This window comes from Pleurodeles waltl, chromosome 7 (genome assembly GCF_031143425.1).
Source record: "Pleurodeles waltl isolate 20211129_DDA chromosome 7, aPleWal1.hap1.20221129, whole genome shotgun sequence".
In the NCBI taxonomy this organism is placed as follows: Eukaryota; Metazoa; Chordata; class Amphibia; order Caudata; family Salamandridae; genus Pleurodeles; species Pleurodeles waltl.
This window is the reverse complement of record NC_090446.1, coordinates 1406531718-1406546155: the sequence shown is the minus strand read 5'-3', so window position 1 is coordinate 1406546155 and position 14438 is coordinate 1406531718. Positions and strand designations below refer to the sequence as shown.

At 46.4% G+C, this 14438-nt stretch overlaps 1 protein-coding gene across 1 annotated transcript in view; it reads left to right on the top strand.

Annotated features, from left to right (window-relative positions):
- Positions 1–8358: 8358 nt before the first annotated feature.
- The window catches only part of LOC138246416 (dual specificity tyrosine-phosphorylation-regulated kinase 1B-like), a 307149-nt gene continuing 301069 nt past the window's right edge, over positions 8359–14438 (top strand). The window contains exon 1 of the mRNA XM_069201019.1: positions 8359–10622. Coding sequence (XP_069057120.1) covers positions 10490–10622 — 133 coding nt within the window. The 5' untranslated portion in view covers positions 8359–10489. The remainder of the gene's footprint in view (positions 10623–14438) is intronic.

The following is a 14438-nucleotide window of genomic DNA, read 5'->3' as shown; positions in this document are numbered from 1 at the left end:
CATGGAATTGTCACCCCCAATACCATTCTGGTATTGGGGGTGACAATTCCATGATCCCCCGGGTCTCTAGCACAGAACCCGGGTACTGCCAACTGCTCTGAGTGGCCAGTGCCAGCAGGTGATGTCAGAGACCCCCTCTGATAGGCTCTTAGCTCTCTTGGTAGCCAATCCTTCTTTCTTGGTAGCCAAACCTCCTTTTCTGGCTATTTAGGGTCTCTCCTCTGGGGTATTCTTCAGATAACGAATACAAGAGCTCACCAGAGTTCCTCTGCACTTCCCTCTTAGACTTCTGCCAAGGATCGACCGCTGACTGCTCCGGGACGCCTGCAAAACCGCAACAAAGTAGCAAGACAACTACCAGCAACATTGTAGTGCCTAATCCTGCCGGCTTTCTCAACTGTTTCCTGGTGGTGCATGCTCTGGGGGTCACCTGCCTTCACCCTGCACTGGAAGCCAAGAAGAAATCTCCTGTGGGTCGACGGAATCTTCCCCCTGCTGACGCAGGCACCAAAAGACTGCATCACCGGTCCTCTGGGTCCCCTCTCATCCTGACAAGCGTGGTCCCTGGAACACAGGAACTCTATCCAAGTGACTCCCACAGTCCAGTGATCCTTCAATCCAAGTTTGGTGGAGGTAAGTCCTTGCCTCCCCACGCTAGACTGCAAACCTGTGTACTGCGTGATTTGCAGCTGCTCAGGCTCCTGTGCACTCCTCCAAGGATTCTTTCGTGCACAGCCTAGCCTGGGTCCCCAGCACTCCTTCCTGCAGTGCTCAACCCTCTGAGTTGGCCTCCGACGTCGTGGGACCCTCCTTTGTGACTCTGAACCAGCTCCAGTTCATAAATCTTCTAAGCGCCTGCTCCGGTACTTCTGCGGGTGCTGCCTGCTTCTGTGGGGGCTCTCTGAGTTGCTGAGCGCCCCCTCTGTCTCCTCCTCCAAGGGGCGACATCCTGGTCCCCAGCAGCACCCAAAAACCTCTACTGCGACCCTTGCAGCTAGCAAGGCTTGTTTGCGGTATTTCTGCATGGGAACACTTCTGCAACCTTCAGCACGCCGTGGTACATCTTCCATCCAAAGGCGAAGTTCCTAGCTCTCTTCGTTGTTGCAGAATTCTAAGCTTCTTTCATCTGGAGGTAGCTTCCTTGCACCTTCATCCGGGGTTTCCTGGGCTCCTGCCCCCCCTGGACACTATCGCGACTCTTGGACTTGGTCCCCTTGCCTTGCAGGTCCTCAGATCCAGGAATCCGTCTTCAGTGCTTTGCTGGTGTTTGTGATTCTTGCAGAATCCCCCTATCACGACTATTGTGTCATTTTGGGGTAGTAGGTGTACTTTACTCCTACTTTTCAGGGTCTTGGGGTCGGTATCTTGGACACCCTGACTGTTTTCTTACAGTCCCAGTGACCCTCTACAAGCTCCCATAGGTCTGGGGTCCATTCGTGATTTGCATTCTACTTTTGGAGTATATGGTTTGTATTGCCCCTAGACCTATGTTCACCTATTACATCCTATTGTAATTCTACACTGTTTGCATTACTTTTCCTACTCTTACTTACCTGTTTTGGGTTTGTGTACATATAACTTGTGTATATTACTCACCTTCTAACTGAGGGTACTCACTGAGATACCTGTGGCATATTGCCATAAAAATAAAGTACCTTTATTTTTAGTAACTCTGTGTATTGTGTTTTCTTATGATATTGTGCTATATGATATAAGTGGTATAGTAGGAACTTTGCATGTCTCCTAGTTCAGCCTAAGCTTTGCCATAGCTACCTTCTATCAGCCTAAGCTGCTAGAAACACCTATATTCTACTAATAAGGGATAACTGGACCTGGGACAGGGTGTAAGTACCACAAGATACCCACTATAAGCCAGGCCAGCCTCCTACAGCAATGATTTGTCATCTTTGGTCACTGTGTGAATAATGTCAGATTATTTGTTTTTGACAATCTCCATAAACCGAGATGGTGACTTAAAAACAGTGAGACTACTCCCATGATTAGTAGTCCCAGTAGATGCTGATGGAACCAATGAAAAAGCAGCTGCAGCACTGGTGAGAGAAACTGATTATTTGATGGATTCAAAATTTACAACTTCTGACTCATTATTAGGTGCCTTCCTGGGCCCTTGTAGAATCTGATAAACGTTTTTGTAACAGATGGCGTAGGATTTTGTTCTGAACAATAATTGTGGTTATCAATTTTTTTATTTATTTTGCTTTGTTTTTTTCAGTTTGTGTTTACTTACAGTAAAATCCATTCAATACCTTGAGAAATCAGAGTGGTGTAAGCCAACATAACAACAGCAAGTAAACCCCTGGTTTGAACAGATGTACTTAAAGTAGCACTAGAGTTTCTAGATTCTAGAACAGTAGACTTACTAGATCTTTTTAGATGGTTGGAAAATGACAGAAATCACTGAAACATTAACAACTGCAGTAACTGAGAGGCAGCAGATGAAATCATGACTTTAGCGTTGTGTGTGTCTTCGGTGATTGAGAGGGTTGGTTGAGTGTCATTGGCATAGGAGGCTATATTGAGTCCATAGACCATAGAATCTGATGTTGTCTGCGGGGGTCATGTTGATAATGAGCAGGGTTAGGCTGAGGGAGGATCCTTGGGGGTATGTCGCAGATGATGTTCTTGGGTGTAGAAGTGAAGGGTGGGAGGTGGATTCTCTGAATGGGGCCTGAGAGGAAAGAAGCGACCCACTTATGGGCGTTTTGTTGAATGCCGATGTTGTGGAGATTGTTGAGGAGAGTGTGATGGGAGACTGTATCGATTGCTGTGGAGAGGTCCAGAAGGATCAGACCTGCAAACTCTCCTTGGTCGAGTAATTTCCTGATGTTGTCTGTGGCGGCGATTAGTGCAGTCTCCGTGCTGTGGTTGGCCCGGAATCCTAATTGTGAGATGTTGAGACGGTGATTTTGTTCGTGGTAGTAGGTGAGCTGTTGGTTGATGGCTTTCTCATGCACTTAGGCCGGGAAGGGGAGCAGGGAGATTGGTCTGTAGTTTCTGAGGTTGCTGGGGTCGTCAGAGGGTTTCTTTAGGAGGGGTCCGACCTCTGCGTGCTTCCCATCTTTTGGGAAGGTTGCTGTGGAAATAGAGGTGTTGAGGATGTGCGTTGGTTCCATGTTACTAGTGCTGGCTCCGAGGTTGAAAAGCTGGTGGGGCAGGGGTCGGTGGGTGCCCCGGAGTGATGGATGACATGATAGCTGCGGTGGTGTGTGTGGTAATCGGGCACCAGGAAGTTATTGTGGCTGGTGTTTACTGCTTGAGAGATGTTGTCTAGGCTGGAGGTGGGGGTGGGGGTGGGGGATTTGTTGTTGTATAAGGTCTTGCTGCTTGAAGTAGTCTGAAAGGGTGTTGCAGAGTTCCTGGGATGGGTGGATGGTGGTTTCTGTAGCCACTGGGTTAGAGAATTCCTTGAAGATTCTGAAGAGTTATTTCATGTGGTTGGCTGCAATGTCGATGCAGGTAGTGATTGCTGCTCTTTTTGCCGCCTTGTGGTGGTGATAGTTGTTGAGGGCTGCTTTGTAGGTGGCTCTATCGGAGGGGTCCTAGGTCACGCGCCATTCTTTCTCGAGTTGGTAGTAGTTGCATTTGGAGTTTCTGAGCACAGGAGTGTACCATCTCGCTGGCTTGGAGGTGTTGTTAGTTTTAGCTGGTTTCAGCGGGGCGACTCTGTCGGCAGATTTGGTGATCCAGGTGGTGAAGTTTTGGACCGTCTGGTTGAGGTCGAGGTCTGGTGTGGGCTCGGGTTGTGCAGTGCCTCAGGCCTGTGCTCATAGGGGTCTTATCTTGCCCCAGCTTCAGTGGGGGGGTGCTGAGGTCCTTGGAGGTGGTGTGCTGGGAACTGGAGATGGTAAAGTGGACTATGACGTGGTGGGTCCAGATGAGTTCATTTGGGTAAAACTGATTCTGTTGCTAGAAGTGAAGACGGCTTTGTGCGTGGGTTTGGTGACCAGTTGGCCGACACCGATGTTGCTGAGGTTCTCTATGAGGGAAGTGGAGTGGGTGTTGTTCAGCTAGAAATAGAAATTGCTGAGTAGGACGTAGTGGAAGGGGTCGTTGGCAAGAGGGGGTGATGAGGATGGAATTGCATTTCAGAAGGCTGGGCGTGGTCCCAGGGAGTCTGTATGCGAGAGTGCTTGCCTCATCGTGTTGGCATCAGTCTGGAGTTGGAAGTTGAGGAGCTCCATGAGGGGCATTGGTTAATCGTCAGTGATGGTGAATTGGATTGTTTCCTTGATGATGATGGCAATGCCCCCTCCATGTTTGTTGTTGCGGTCTTGTGTATCATCTTATAGCCGTCAGGGGTGGCTGTGGCGATGTCAGGGTGTGAGGAGGGTGTTAACCATGTTTCGGTGATGAAGGTGATGTCCAGGTCGTGATAGTGTCCCAGAATTCTGTGACATGTTTGCATAAGGAGTGGGTGTTTAGCAGGAAACACCGGAGTGGTGCTTGGCTGTTCGTAGTCTTCTATGTGGGTGCAGTGTAGGCATTAGTGCGCACAGGTGAGCCTGGGTTGCCGGACAAATGGCAGTATAGGCAGGTGAAGGGTCCTTTGGGTGAGCATGGGGAGGCAGCAAGCAGCTTTTGATGCGTTGTCCGATGTTCAGGGTCTGGAGCTCCTTGGTGGTGTAGCAATGGGGGTGGAAGGACCAGAGGTCCTCGCAGGGGTGCGGGGTGCAGACGGGCATGCCTTTGGCAAGCCAGCTGCGCACCCACTGTGAGGCTGCGGCCTCCATAATATGTCCTGGGAGGTGGGAGGGGTTGGGGAGAGAGCGAAAATTTCAGCAGGGGAGTCAGCAGACGCAATCAGGCTCAGGATTGCTGGCGTAGCTGTCGCAATAAGGCTCAGGAATGTGGGTGTAGCTGTCACAATCAGGCTCAGGAATGCAGGCTGAGCTGTCGCAGTCAGTCTCAGGAATGCGGCTGGAGCTGTCAGCAGCAGACAGGAGGGCCATGAAGCAGCTAGGGAGCTGTGACTGGCCCAATGGGCAAGTGATAGAACATGAAGGCAACAGTGACTTACATGATATTAACCTACATCTGTATATTACAGTTTATGAAGCAATCACTTTGAAAGGAATTCAAACCACAGAATTTTATTGTATAACTTTGAAAGTAGTTCCTTTGGCAAGAAATACATAATAACTCGAATTGTGTTCAGCTATAGCAAGACAAGGAGTTTCATTCAACCACAGTGAGATGGAAATATATGGACTGTCAAAAGGTATATCATATACAATATCAGAGGTTAGGTGCAAGACTTTGTACAAAAAGAATACTAAAAGTCTCCTCTTGTCTTTAGATATTAACGCTCCTGCAGTGCACATCACGCCCATCTGTTGAACAAACAGTGAATCTTTCTGATTCCTTGAAAGTCGGTTACTTGGCCGTCCAAAAGAGTATCTGAGGCAATAAGCATATCAGCAGTAATTCGCCCATACAAAATTTGAGTAGTCATCGTTTTAGGAAAAAAATAGGATTTGAAGATGGAACTAGATTTAAAGAGTTTAGAATGTCAGGCTCATGTAAATAGGCCCTGAAATCACCAGGCACTATCATAGTGGTAGAGGAGCATTTTTACATAATTTGTAAGAGGTTTAATAGAGCACTTGTCTTTACCTTTGGACTACGTACGTGAACTGTAGATGTGCCAGAGTCTGCCTTAGAATGACACAGGAACCTTGAAACTTAATTGGTGAAGAGGTGCCACAAAACCACATTTTCAGTCATTAACCTTGATATTCTTCAGTTGCCACCCCCTACTGAGTGTTGATTTGTTTATGGCAGACAATTTGTGAAGTGATTGTAATTAGTCTTTGCTGTAAAAGCTGGAGTTCAATGCACTCTAAAGACCGGGAGTCTGAACTTCTAAGGTTTTGCTTTTGCAACTGGTCCATTTGACATTTCCGAGTAATTAATTGAACCATTGTGGAATGCAGTTTTGTTGGGTGTGTAGTTGGATGTTGGTTTCATTATTCTATTGGTCCTTTCCCTAATAAGCCTAAGAAAGGTACCAAGAAATCGGGACTTTCTTTTTTGCAAATCCTCCGGCTCAGGTACAATCTGGAAACCTGGTTTTGAAGCATCTGCAACCTCTATGAGAGATTTTAGGGGGACTCAGAAGTACACAATGTTGCACTAGAGTTATCGTGCTGTCATCCGAGTTCGGTTAATTTCCTCCAGGTATCCATCAGAGTAAGATGATTCCTAAAGAAGGGGAAGTTGCAAGTTGGTACTCTATACCACCACATTAATTTGAGGAGTATCTCCTTTTGGTTCAGGTGTGAACTCGTGGTGCTGGTAGATTGATGTAAATGTGCATGGGGGTAGTTATTCAGCTTCCCTTAACACTCGATCTCAAACCTCCAAAACACATCGGTAGTCTGTATTGCTTTTGGGAGCCACTTAAGATCACACATTGATCTGCTCATTAACGCATGTTCCTTGTGGGGCCAATGTTTCTCAGTCTCCCTTAGCGACCATTCAAATGCTGTTCTAAGTGAAGATGCTTTGTAATACAATTCGAGATCTGCGAATCCCAGGCTCTCTTCTCTTCTATAGGGGTGCATCATTTTTTTCTACAGTCTTGGTTGCTTACAACCCCAAAACAAAACAACAATTTCATTTTGCCTGTTGATTTGATAAATCTTGTTTAGATTTCCTTACAGGTAATTTAGGACATAAATACAGCACTATAAGTTAATACATTCATTTTAGTGTTGATACCTTAATCAGACAGGTTATATATAAAGCAGGCTCAATCTCCAGAGGTCGTTCGCAATTTTTGCTATCTAAGCGGGGTAGCTGGCTTTACACGTTTCTGGTACTGGTGAGGTGGTATATGCATAGGTACCTACTTTTATCCTTTGCCCATCAAAAATATGATAGACTCTCAAGGTGCCAAACTCCGATTTCAGCCCCGTCAGTGACATTAAATTAATACTGAACGCGTTTATCAGTTTTACTTCAAAGTCATGGGTAAGTTAGGTCGGAGATAACAGACCCACGAGCTATGGAAGCGCCCATGCTGTTAAATCCAATTTACATATATAGTATGCAATGCATTGGCCTTTACCCAAGAAAAGTACTATCGGTTTGGTAACAAGAACTTTGAGTCTGAATTTGACATTCTGTTCTGCAGTGTCGTTTATCGGCGAGAGAGGGAAATTAAGGTCCCTATGGTCAGTTTTTCTAATGTTCCTAGGCGAACGGGGTGCATAAAAACGGCGGCAGAATAAATCCTCCTGATATTTGAACTGCTTAGACTAGCCTTATTGACCAGCACCTGTGATTTGCTATCTTTATGCACATAGATCACCGACGCTTCCGCAAAACGTATAGATGCCAATACAAATGGCCTCCTTAGGTTTATCAGCTGTTGACTGCCACTGCCTTCGGTGCTTAGAATCCTGACCAATCAGTGCGTCGGTGCCTTGTGCAAGCTGCCCCTTGTTAGAACCAATAGGCTACTTGTTGCTAAGGCGCCGCTCGGCGCCAGAGCAAAGGAGCGCGAGCTATGACGGTTGGGGCGTTCCTCGCGCTTCTACTTAGCTCTAGGTGGGCGCGCGCGCTTTGCGGGGGTATTGTGCGCATGCGCACGTTCGCTGCGCTAAAATAATTTGAGTCCCGGGCTGTTTCCTTTCGTAGTTAGCATTTAGGTATAGTGTCGAATAGGGTGTTGTAAACGAGTGTTTAATAAAGCATGTCTATAGGTTCTCCTGCCGATCGTCGGCAGCCAGAGCCGTAGCCGGGCGTCAACACTGAAATGCTTGGTGATGGGGGTCTTGCAGTGTAACACAATTTCTTTTCCGGGACTTTCTTAGGGAGACACTTCGAATGCACCGGCGCTCCCTCAAACTCGTTTCTGGCGGTGCGCACCTCTTTCAGTCCTGATGGGGGTGTTGGGCTAGTGAATAAGCCGCAACAGGTGTACGTGTTTGCGACCGCCATCTTGGAAAGTGCAGATCTCTGTCTTGGTTTGTCGACTAGTACCCGGAGACTGCGGACTATGTATCTTTACTGGAGGTTCTGGCTTAAGGAAACATAGGCTGACAGTATTTTTTTTGCAGGGTCGTGACGCGCTTTGTCGTGTGCACCCCATAAAGTCATGTATAGGATTGCGGTGGTATATGGCTGTGCACTACCCTGGGCGCCTGGAATCATGACACGTTATTCTCCAACGCTTAAACTGCAACGGGCTGCTGTGTTGTGCGTCCCGCCATTACTCTGGCACTGGAGCTAGGCTGACATTCGCTAGGATTCGTATCGTAGTCTCTCGTCGTTGTCTATTTAGTTGTCCGGGCGCGCACGAACACGAGAGCGCGCATTTACGTGAGAACGCGCACCGAGGCAGCTCTGAGGTTTAACTGCTTACGTTACTATAAATGGAGCGGCGCGTTGGGCGAGCTCACTGTGAAGCAGATGAGCAGGGGTGTATGAACTGCGCATTAAAGGAGTAATTTCAGTGAAATAAACACGAAGACGTGTAGTTCTGTATACGAAACGTAGTCCAGAGCTTTCCTCTTGTATTTCCTCTGTGAGAATGGTGCCGAGACCCCTGTGTGTTGCGATGCAACCCCCCCTTTCCCAGTGTTGGTGCGTCCTAGGGTGTGGATCGCAGCCGGGAGAGCCCGAGAGCGGGGAGGGGAGGCAGGGAGCCGCGGAGACGCCGGGGAGAGCCGAAGGTAGGAGTTAGGGAGGCCGCAGAGACCTGGGCGACGTGCCGCCTCCTGAGCAGCTGGCCCAGGAGCTGACACGCCGCGGACTCAAGCCCCCGCGCCCGCAGGAGCCGGGCTGTCGCAGCAGGAAGTCCCCTCCCAGCGCTGGCCGAGCTGACACTGCCGGAGCAGCCTAGAATCCTGCCCCGCGGAGGGAGCAGCACCCAAGGAGGGAGAAGACACCTACTCCAAAGAGACGAGCCCGCCCCGTAATGGGCCTGCTGCACGGATCGGCCCTATGAGCCTCTGCAGTGACCAGGAGCGGTGCAGCAGCCGCATTTGAACAGCGCATCTTGAGAGGCCTGTACCCACCCTTGCGAGGACTGCCTCCCGATACCCAATGCAGGGGAAAGGCCTGGCCGCGCACCCGCTCTGCAATACATTCTGGGTGTATCGCGGCCAACAGATCGCTTCTGACTGGAGGTCTGCACCTGGGATCTTCGCTGCAGGGATCGGTCGTGGCCTTTGACTATCAGCAGCAGAACTCCGACGCGGCCCCGCATTCACAGCGGTGAGGATAGTGTCCCTGTACCTGGTCTGGGAAGGAGGCCTGGTCCAGCGCGCATACCGGGGAGATCTGCCGCAAAGGTCAGCTGGGGCCTGCACGCTCGTGATCACCGATAGGTGTCAAGCGCGGTCGTACACCTCCACGACAGCCTCCGGACCCCCCTTGCATGTGATATAATCTGCTCGGACCAAGGACAGCCCCAGTAGCAATAGGGTTTATTGCACTGGCTGCATCTCTCCTTAGCAAGCGGACTCAATGCCGCCAGGGTAACCCACTTGTGACAATTTTTGGTGCCTGGCTTCTAGGGTTAGGCCAACCGCCCTAAGGGGACTATCTGTAACCGGAAACATCACCTCAGCTGCACATTAACCTTGTGCATCCTCCGATACCCTATTGGTTAAATCCTAATAATCCAGACAGCTGGTCTTTGAAGCCAATCTATCAGAGTTGTGAGGTAACTGTTCTTGTCTTGGAGCTGGCGACCACAATTGTTTGCGGCACTTAGTGCAGGGACAGTACAACGTCCCTAGGACCCTGTCAGTCAGACTATATAGGGGTACTAAATGAATGGGTCGTGTATTCGGTTAAGGCTTTATAGACACCTAGGCTGGCTCCTCAAGTTGCAGACTGGTGACAGACCGCCACCTCAACAGTTGTCCAACAGCTAGACCTATGGTCATTGCTTAAAAAAAGCAATCAAACACCGAGTGGGCTTAATGCTTAACTGAGATGGACACACCTCTTCAAACGTGGGCCATCTGCAGAGTACAAATTTAAGGTTCCCCATCTATTTGCTTTTTTTCATGGAAACGCGTGCAGGGTTATCGTCGATGTAATTTTTTTAATAAAGATTTTTAGGCTTTTGTTTTTGTTCAAGCAGACGATCTCGTTGAGCTTGGAAAAAAGTTTACCCGTTCATTCTGGTATAACAGGGTACACCTAGTTTGGACATTCTTGACCTGTGCAAGACTGTATATTATAGCATTTGTCTGCATTACTTGGAGTTGTAAACGGTGCCTTTCCGAATCAACTTTTGGATGAGGATTTTTTCAGAATGTTGCTTTACAGGCAGTAGGATCTTGCTGTCCCCTTGGAACCTGCCAAGGCGCTGCTGAACGTGTCCTTAACATATGTGTGTGACTACTTCATGAGGTATGGATGAATGAAAGCCGTGCCAAGCCTTGGACCAGCCTCCCTTTTGGATTCAAAGGAAACCCTTCACATCTAATTGACTGCGGAAGGATTTTCGATGGTGATCACGTCCAGCACAGAAGAAGAACCTCCTTCTCAGAGAATGCTAGCAGCATTGCAGACTGAGTGGATCAACAAGGATCCAGTGTGCTACTTACCATCGTCCCACTGCAACAAGAAACCTTCCAGAAGTTGGTATCTTTTATTTTTATAACATTACTTTGAACGTATACTTTTGCTCATTTTATTTATTCAGTTTAACCGTCTTGGTGGCATTTAATTTTTCATTTTAAACACTTGAAATGGCAAAGTTTATGTGTTGTCACATGCTTTAGGCTTGCATAATCATTGTGGAACATTTGGATAACCCTTTCCTGAATGGTTTAGTCGTTTCTAAGCTTGCTCTTGTTTGCCTTGGCCCCTCGGGCTCTACTTCTGTATGGTTTAGTGGTGTTGAGTGGGCCTATTCTCCCACGACCAATGCAATATTCACAAAGTAATCATGCCTTTAGTAGTGTACATAATCGCATCTACGTAATATAAAAGTGTTGCATTACAAAGTTATATAAGGGTTCTTAAGCTAATTTATGCAGTAGGCTGACGATTTTTGTAAGCAACATCCATTAATTGTAACACCATTCCAAACAATAACAAAGTCTCGCAGAACCTGGTCTGCGCGTATTCTTTGTACTTGGCAATCCTCGTGCATTTGGAACTGGTCACAATGATACAATGCCATTACGGTGGTTGACATGAGCTGTAAAAAAAACATATGAATAGGTGTTTTAGTATTAAACATGTTTCCTCACTTGAAGCTGCGTCGGCGTGCTATAATGCCAGTTGTGAATGCCACACTCCTAATTGGGGGTGAAATAGTAGTTGGTCGTGAGAGTTCACACTGAAGGTCTTGGTTTGGCTGTCTGGGGCTGCATCTCACAACAGTGTTCCACGATCTTTTACACCAGGTCTCGTGGGATCATGGTGCTAACTGTCTAGTTTAATGGTCTGACACCATTGTTTATGGATTTTACAATTTAGTTGATGTTTAGTCCCATGTTTCAGATTTTTTTTTTTGGGTTATGGTCTAAGCCTGTTCATAAAATACAATTTAAAAAAAAAAAAAAAAAAAAAAGCAAATTTTAGCTAGATTCTAACTCTGCATTGTCCGCAGGCTTGTTCTTTGAACTTGTATTTTACTCGTTTGAGTGAGCTTCTTGGCTTTTTAGAATGTCAGAAAGGCCTACATCGCAGATGTAGGCTCTTCGTGATGAAGTGATAATGTGTTCCAAGGGTGGGCAACATCTTCATGGGGCCGTGTATTAGAGGGCGGAGGTATTAACAGCATTTACAAAGCACAATTCCCCATTTGCGGCGTGGCATTGTCGCACTTTCGGCCGGGCTGAAGGTGTTTTTCTGTATTTTACCGCTGACCAAAGTTTTGTGTTGACGAGATTAGATTGAATGGTTTGTGTGGCAGTGTTTTTTTTCTTTTTTAGATTGCTTAGCCTTGGTTCGTAATAGGTTAGATGTATTTATTTCTTTTCAGGAGTAGAAAACATTTTGTAAGAAATTTTATACGTGCAGCATTACAGTCACTACAGAACAAATACTTACATGGGCCAATTATTACAGAGTCCAGAGCGGTAGTGTCGTCTCCCATTTTGGTTGCTTTTCCCGAACTTCCCCTAGGAAAGAGCAGACAAAGGTAAGGGTGTCACCTATTTGGGATAATTCGGAGCAGTAAAAACACGGGGCTAGAAATTATGCCTTTCTTACACTAGTCCTTCAGGTTATTAGTTTCTCAGGTACCTCGTCCAGCACCAAACACTGCCTACCCCTTTCATTCCACCCAGTCCAATACCATACAAACCCACAATAGCACACCATAGAGATCCAACCTCACGCAAACATACCACAACATGCCTGCAAACCATCAACACATGCTCTGCTGTACTCTGCTCCGCTGTACTCTGCTCCAGACATCAACATGCTTATTACAGAAACATCTTGTCCTTAAGTGCTAAATGTCCTGGTGCCCACAGGCTATCACACTCTGCATGCTCACTGCCTACACTTGGGATCTGTCATCAGAAAAACTCCTCATCGTTCACCACTAGCAAAGCAGTGACAGTTGGATCCCTGGATCTCCTTAAATATCACTTACCACAACTATGTGTGCCAGGGCCTCCTGGACAGACTTAACACTTCATAGATAAAATTGCTGACCTCCTTATTGTCCCATCCATCCAACTCGCTGCCCTCAGCGACTTCCAACTCCCCAACAAGTAGAGTGCAAATAACCTAAGAGGTATCCTATTCAATCTCATAGACATATTAAATGTGGTACAGCAGGTTGCAAACTAAAACAACTTAAAAGCCATATTCTTAACATCACCCACAGTTCAGTGGAAACCATCCATACCTCAGGACTGGGCTGATTGCTTTGCCATCTCCATCGCTCTGTTACATATCCAGCCAAGTAATTGAGATCGATCTAAAAGAGAACAAACAACCTTTGATGCTTCAAGGACTTCTCTATTGACAATCTACATTTTGAAACTTTCTCACCCTGTTAACTATTTTAACTTCTATATATTCTCCTCAACAACTTAAGTGTATTCTGTTAGAAACTGTAGCCATCCATTCTACAGTAAAGAAAAAGTTCTGTGCAATCCTAAACTATCAGTACCATGATATTCCAAAGATCTTGCTGACCACATGCGCACAATTTGTATACCTCAAATAAAATGGAAGAAAAGTCCAGCCCATTTTGACCTCACTCTATTTAACTACCTCTCCAACATGCATACGCCACTTTAGGTAAATAGTAGCCAGATAGGTACAATGACCACCGTCAAAAAAGACATGGAACACTTTTCAAGACATTCATGCTTTGCATCAGCTCCCTGCCAGTACGGTCTGTCTCTCACTCCATAGACCATTGCAATGCCACCATTCGCTTTGGAAAAAGATACAGACCAGCTGATGGAACCAAACCTTATGAGTCCTCCTCACCCAATATCCTGCAGTAATTATTCTTCATCTACCTTAGATGTCATCAGCAGCAAGTTCCTCAAAACTAAAACTTTGAAGATTCTCCTAACTTAATTCTTCAATCAGGACCTTCACTGGAGCAACTATCTCACAACGACTTACCATCAACACCTTAGTCACCTATGGTATCGTCATAGAAGCATTTGAAACTTGCCATTCAAATCACCCTAGTCACCAATGAGCTTGCCAACTACTGGCCCAGCCCCCTCATCTATCACTTAGTAGCAAGATGTCCAAAGAAATGATGCTTGCAAACAGTATACAACCCCTTTCAAAAGGCCCTAACAATAATCATCTCTCTGGGTGTCCATGCCAATACATTGACTACTACAGTAATTGAGATTATGCTAAAAGAAAAGGGAAATTATGCAGTACATTTTGTGATGCTATTATTACTTCATTATATTGTCATTTTTAAAATTAACACTGTCTGGGCATTAGTTGTAACTCATTAGTACCAGTTTAACACCCAACTATACTAATGAGCTACAGAATGGTGACCAGTCAACCTTTGTAAAGGACCTTCCACTGCGTGGTAACGCATGTTGCTGTGTGTTTACTAACTTCTGAACTGTTTGAGCTGGAAACATTTTTTCCTTGTTAAAATCTGCCAAATATTGGCATGTGATGAATTATGTATATGGCAAAGCTACAGTTACGAGAAAATCACCATATTCCAGTGGCCTTGTCCATTACTTTGGAAATAAGCAGATCAGACCAATAACATTAAACATAAATTTTCCCAGTGCACAAATGAGGCCTGTAGCTTTTCACCTTTACCAACTCAGGCTTATAGTTTTGACCACACGGTAACCATCAGGCACAGTCATAAAATTGCAGTTGGTAAGCAAAATACTAGCTTGCCTATGAAGGACTAACAAGGATACTCGCAGCGCAAATCTTCCATGACTATGGTTTGCCACTGAGTTAACCAACATCAAAAGTCTTACCTA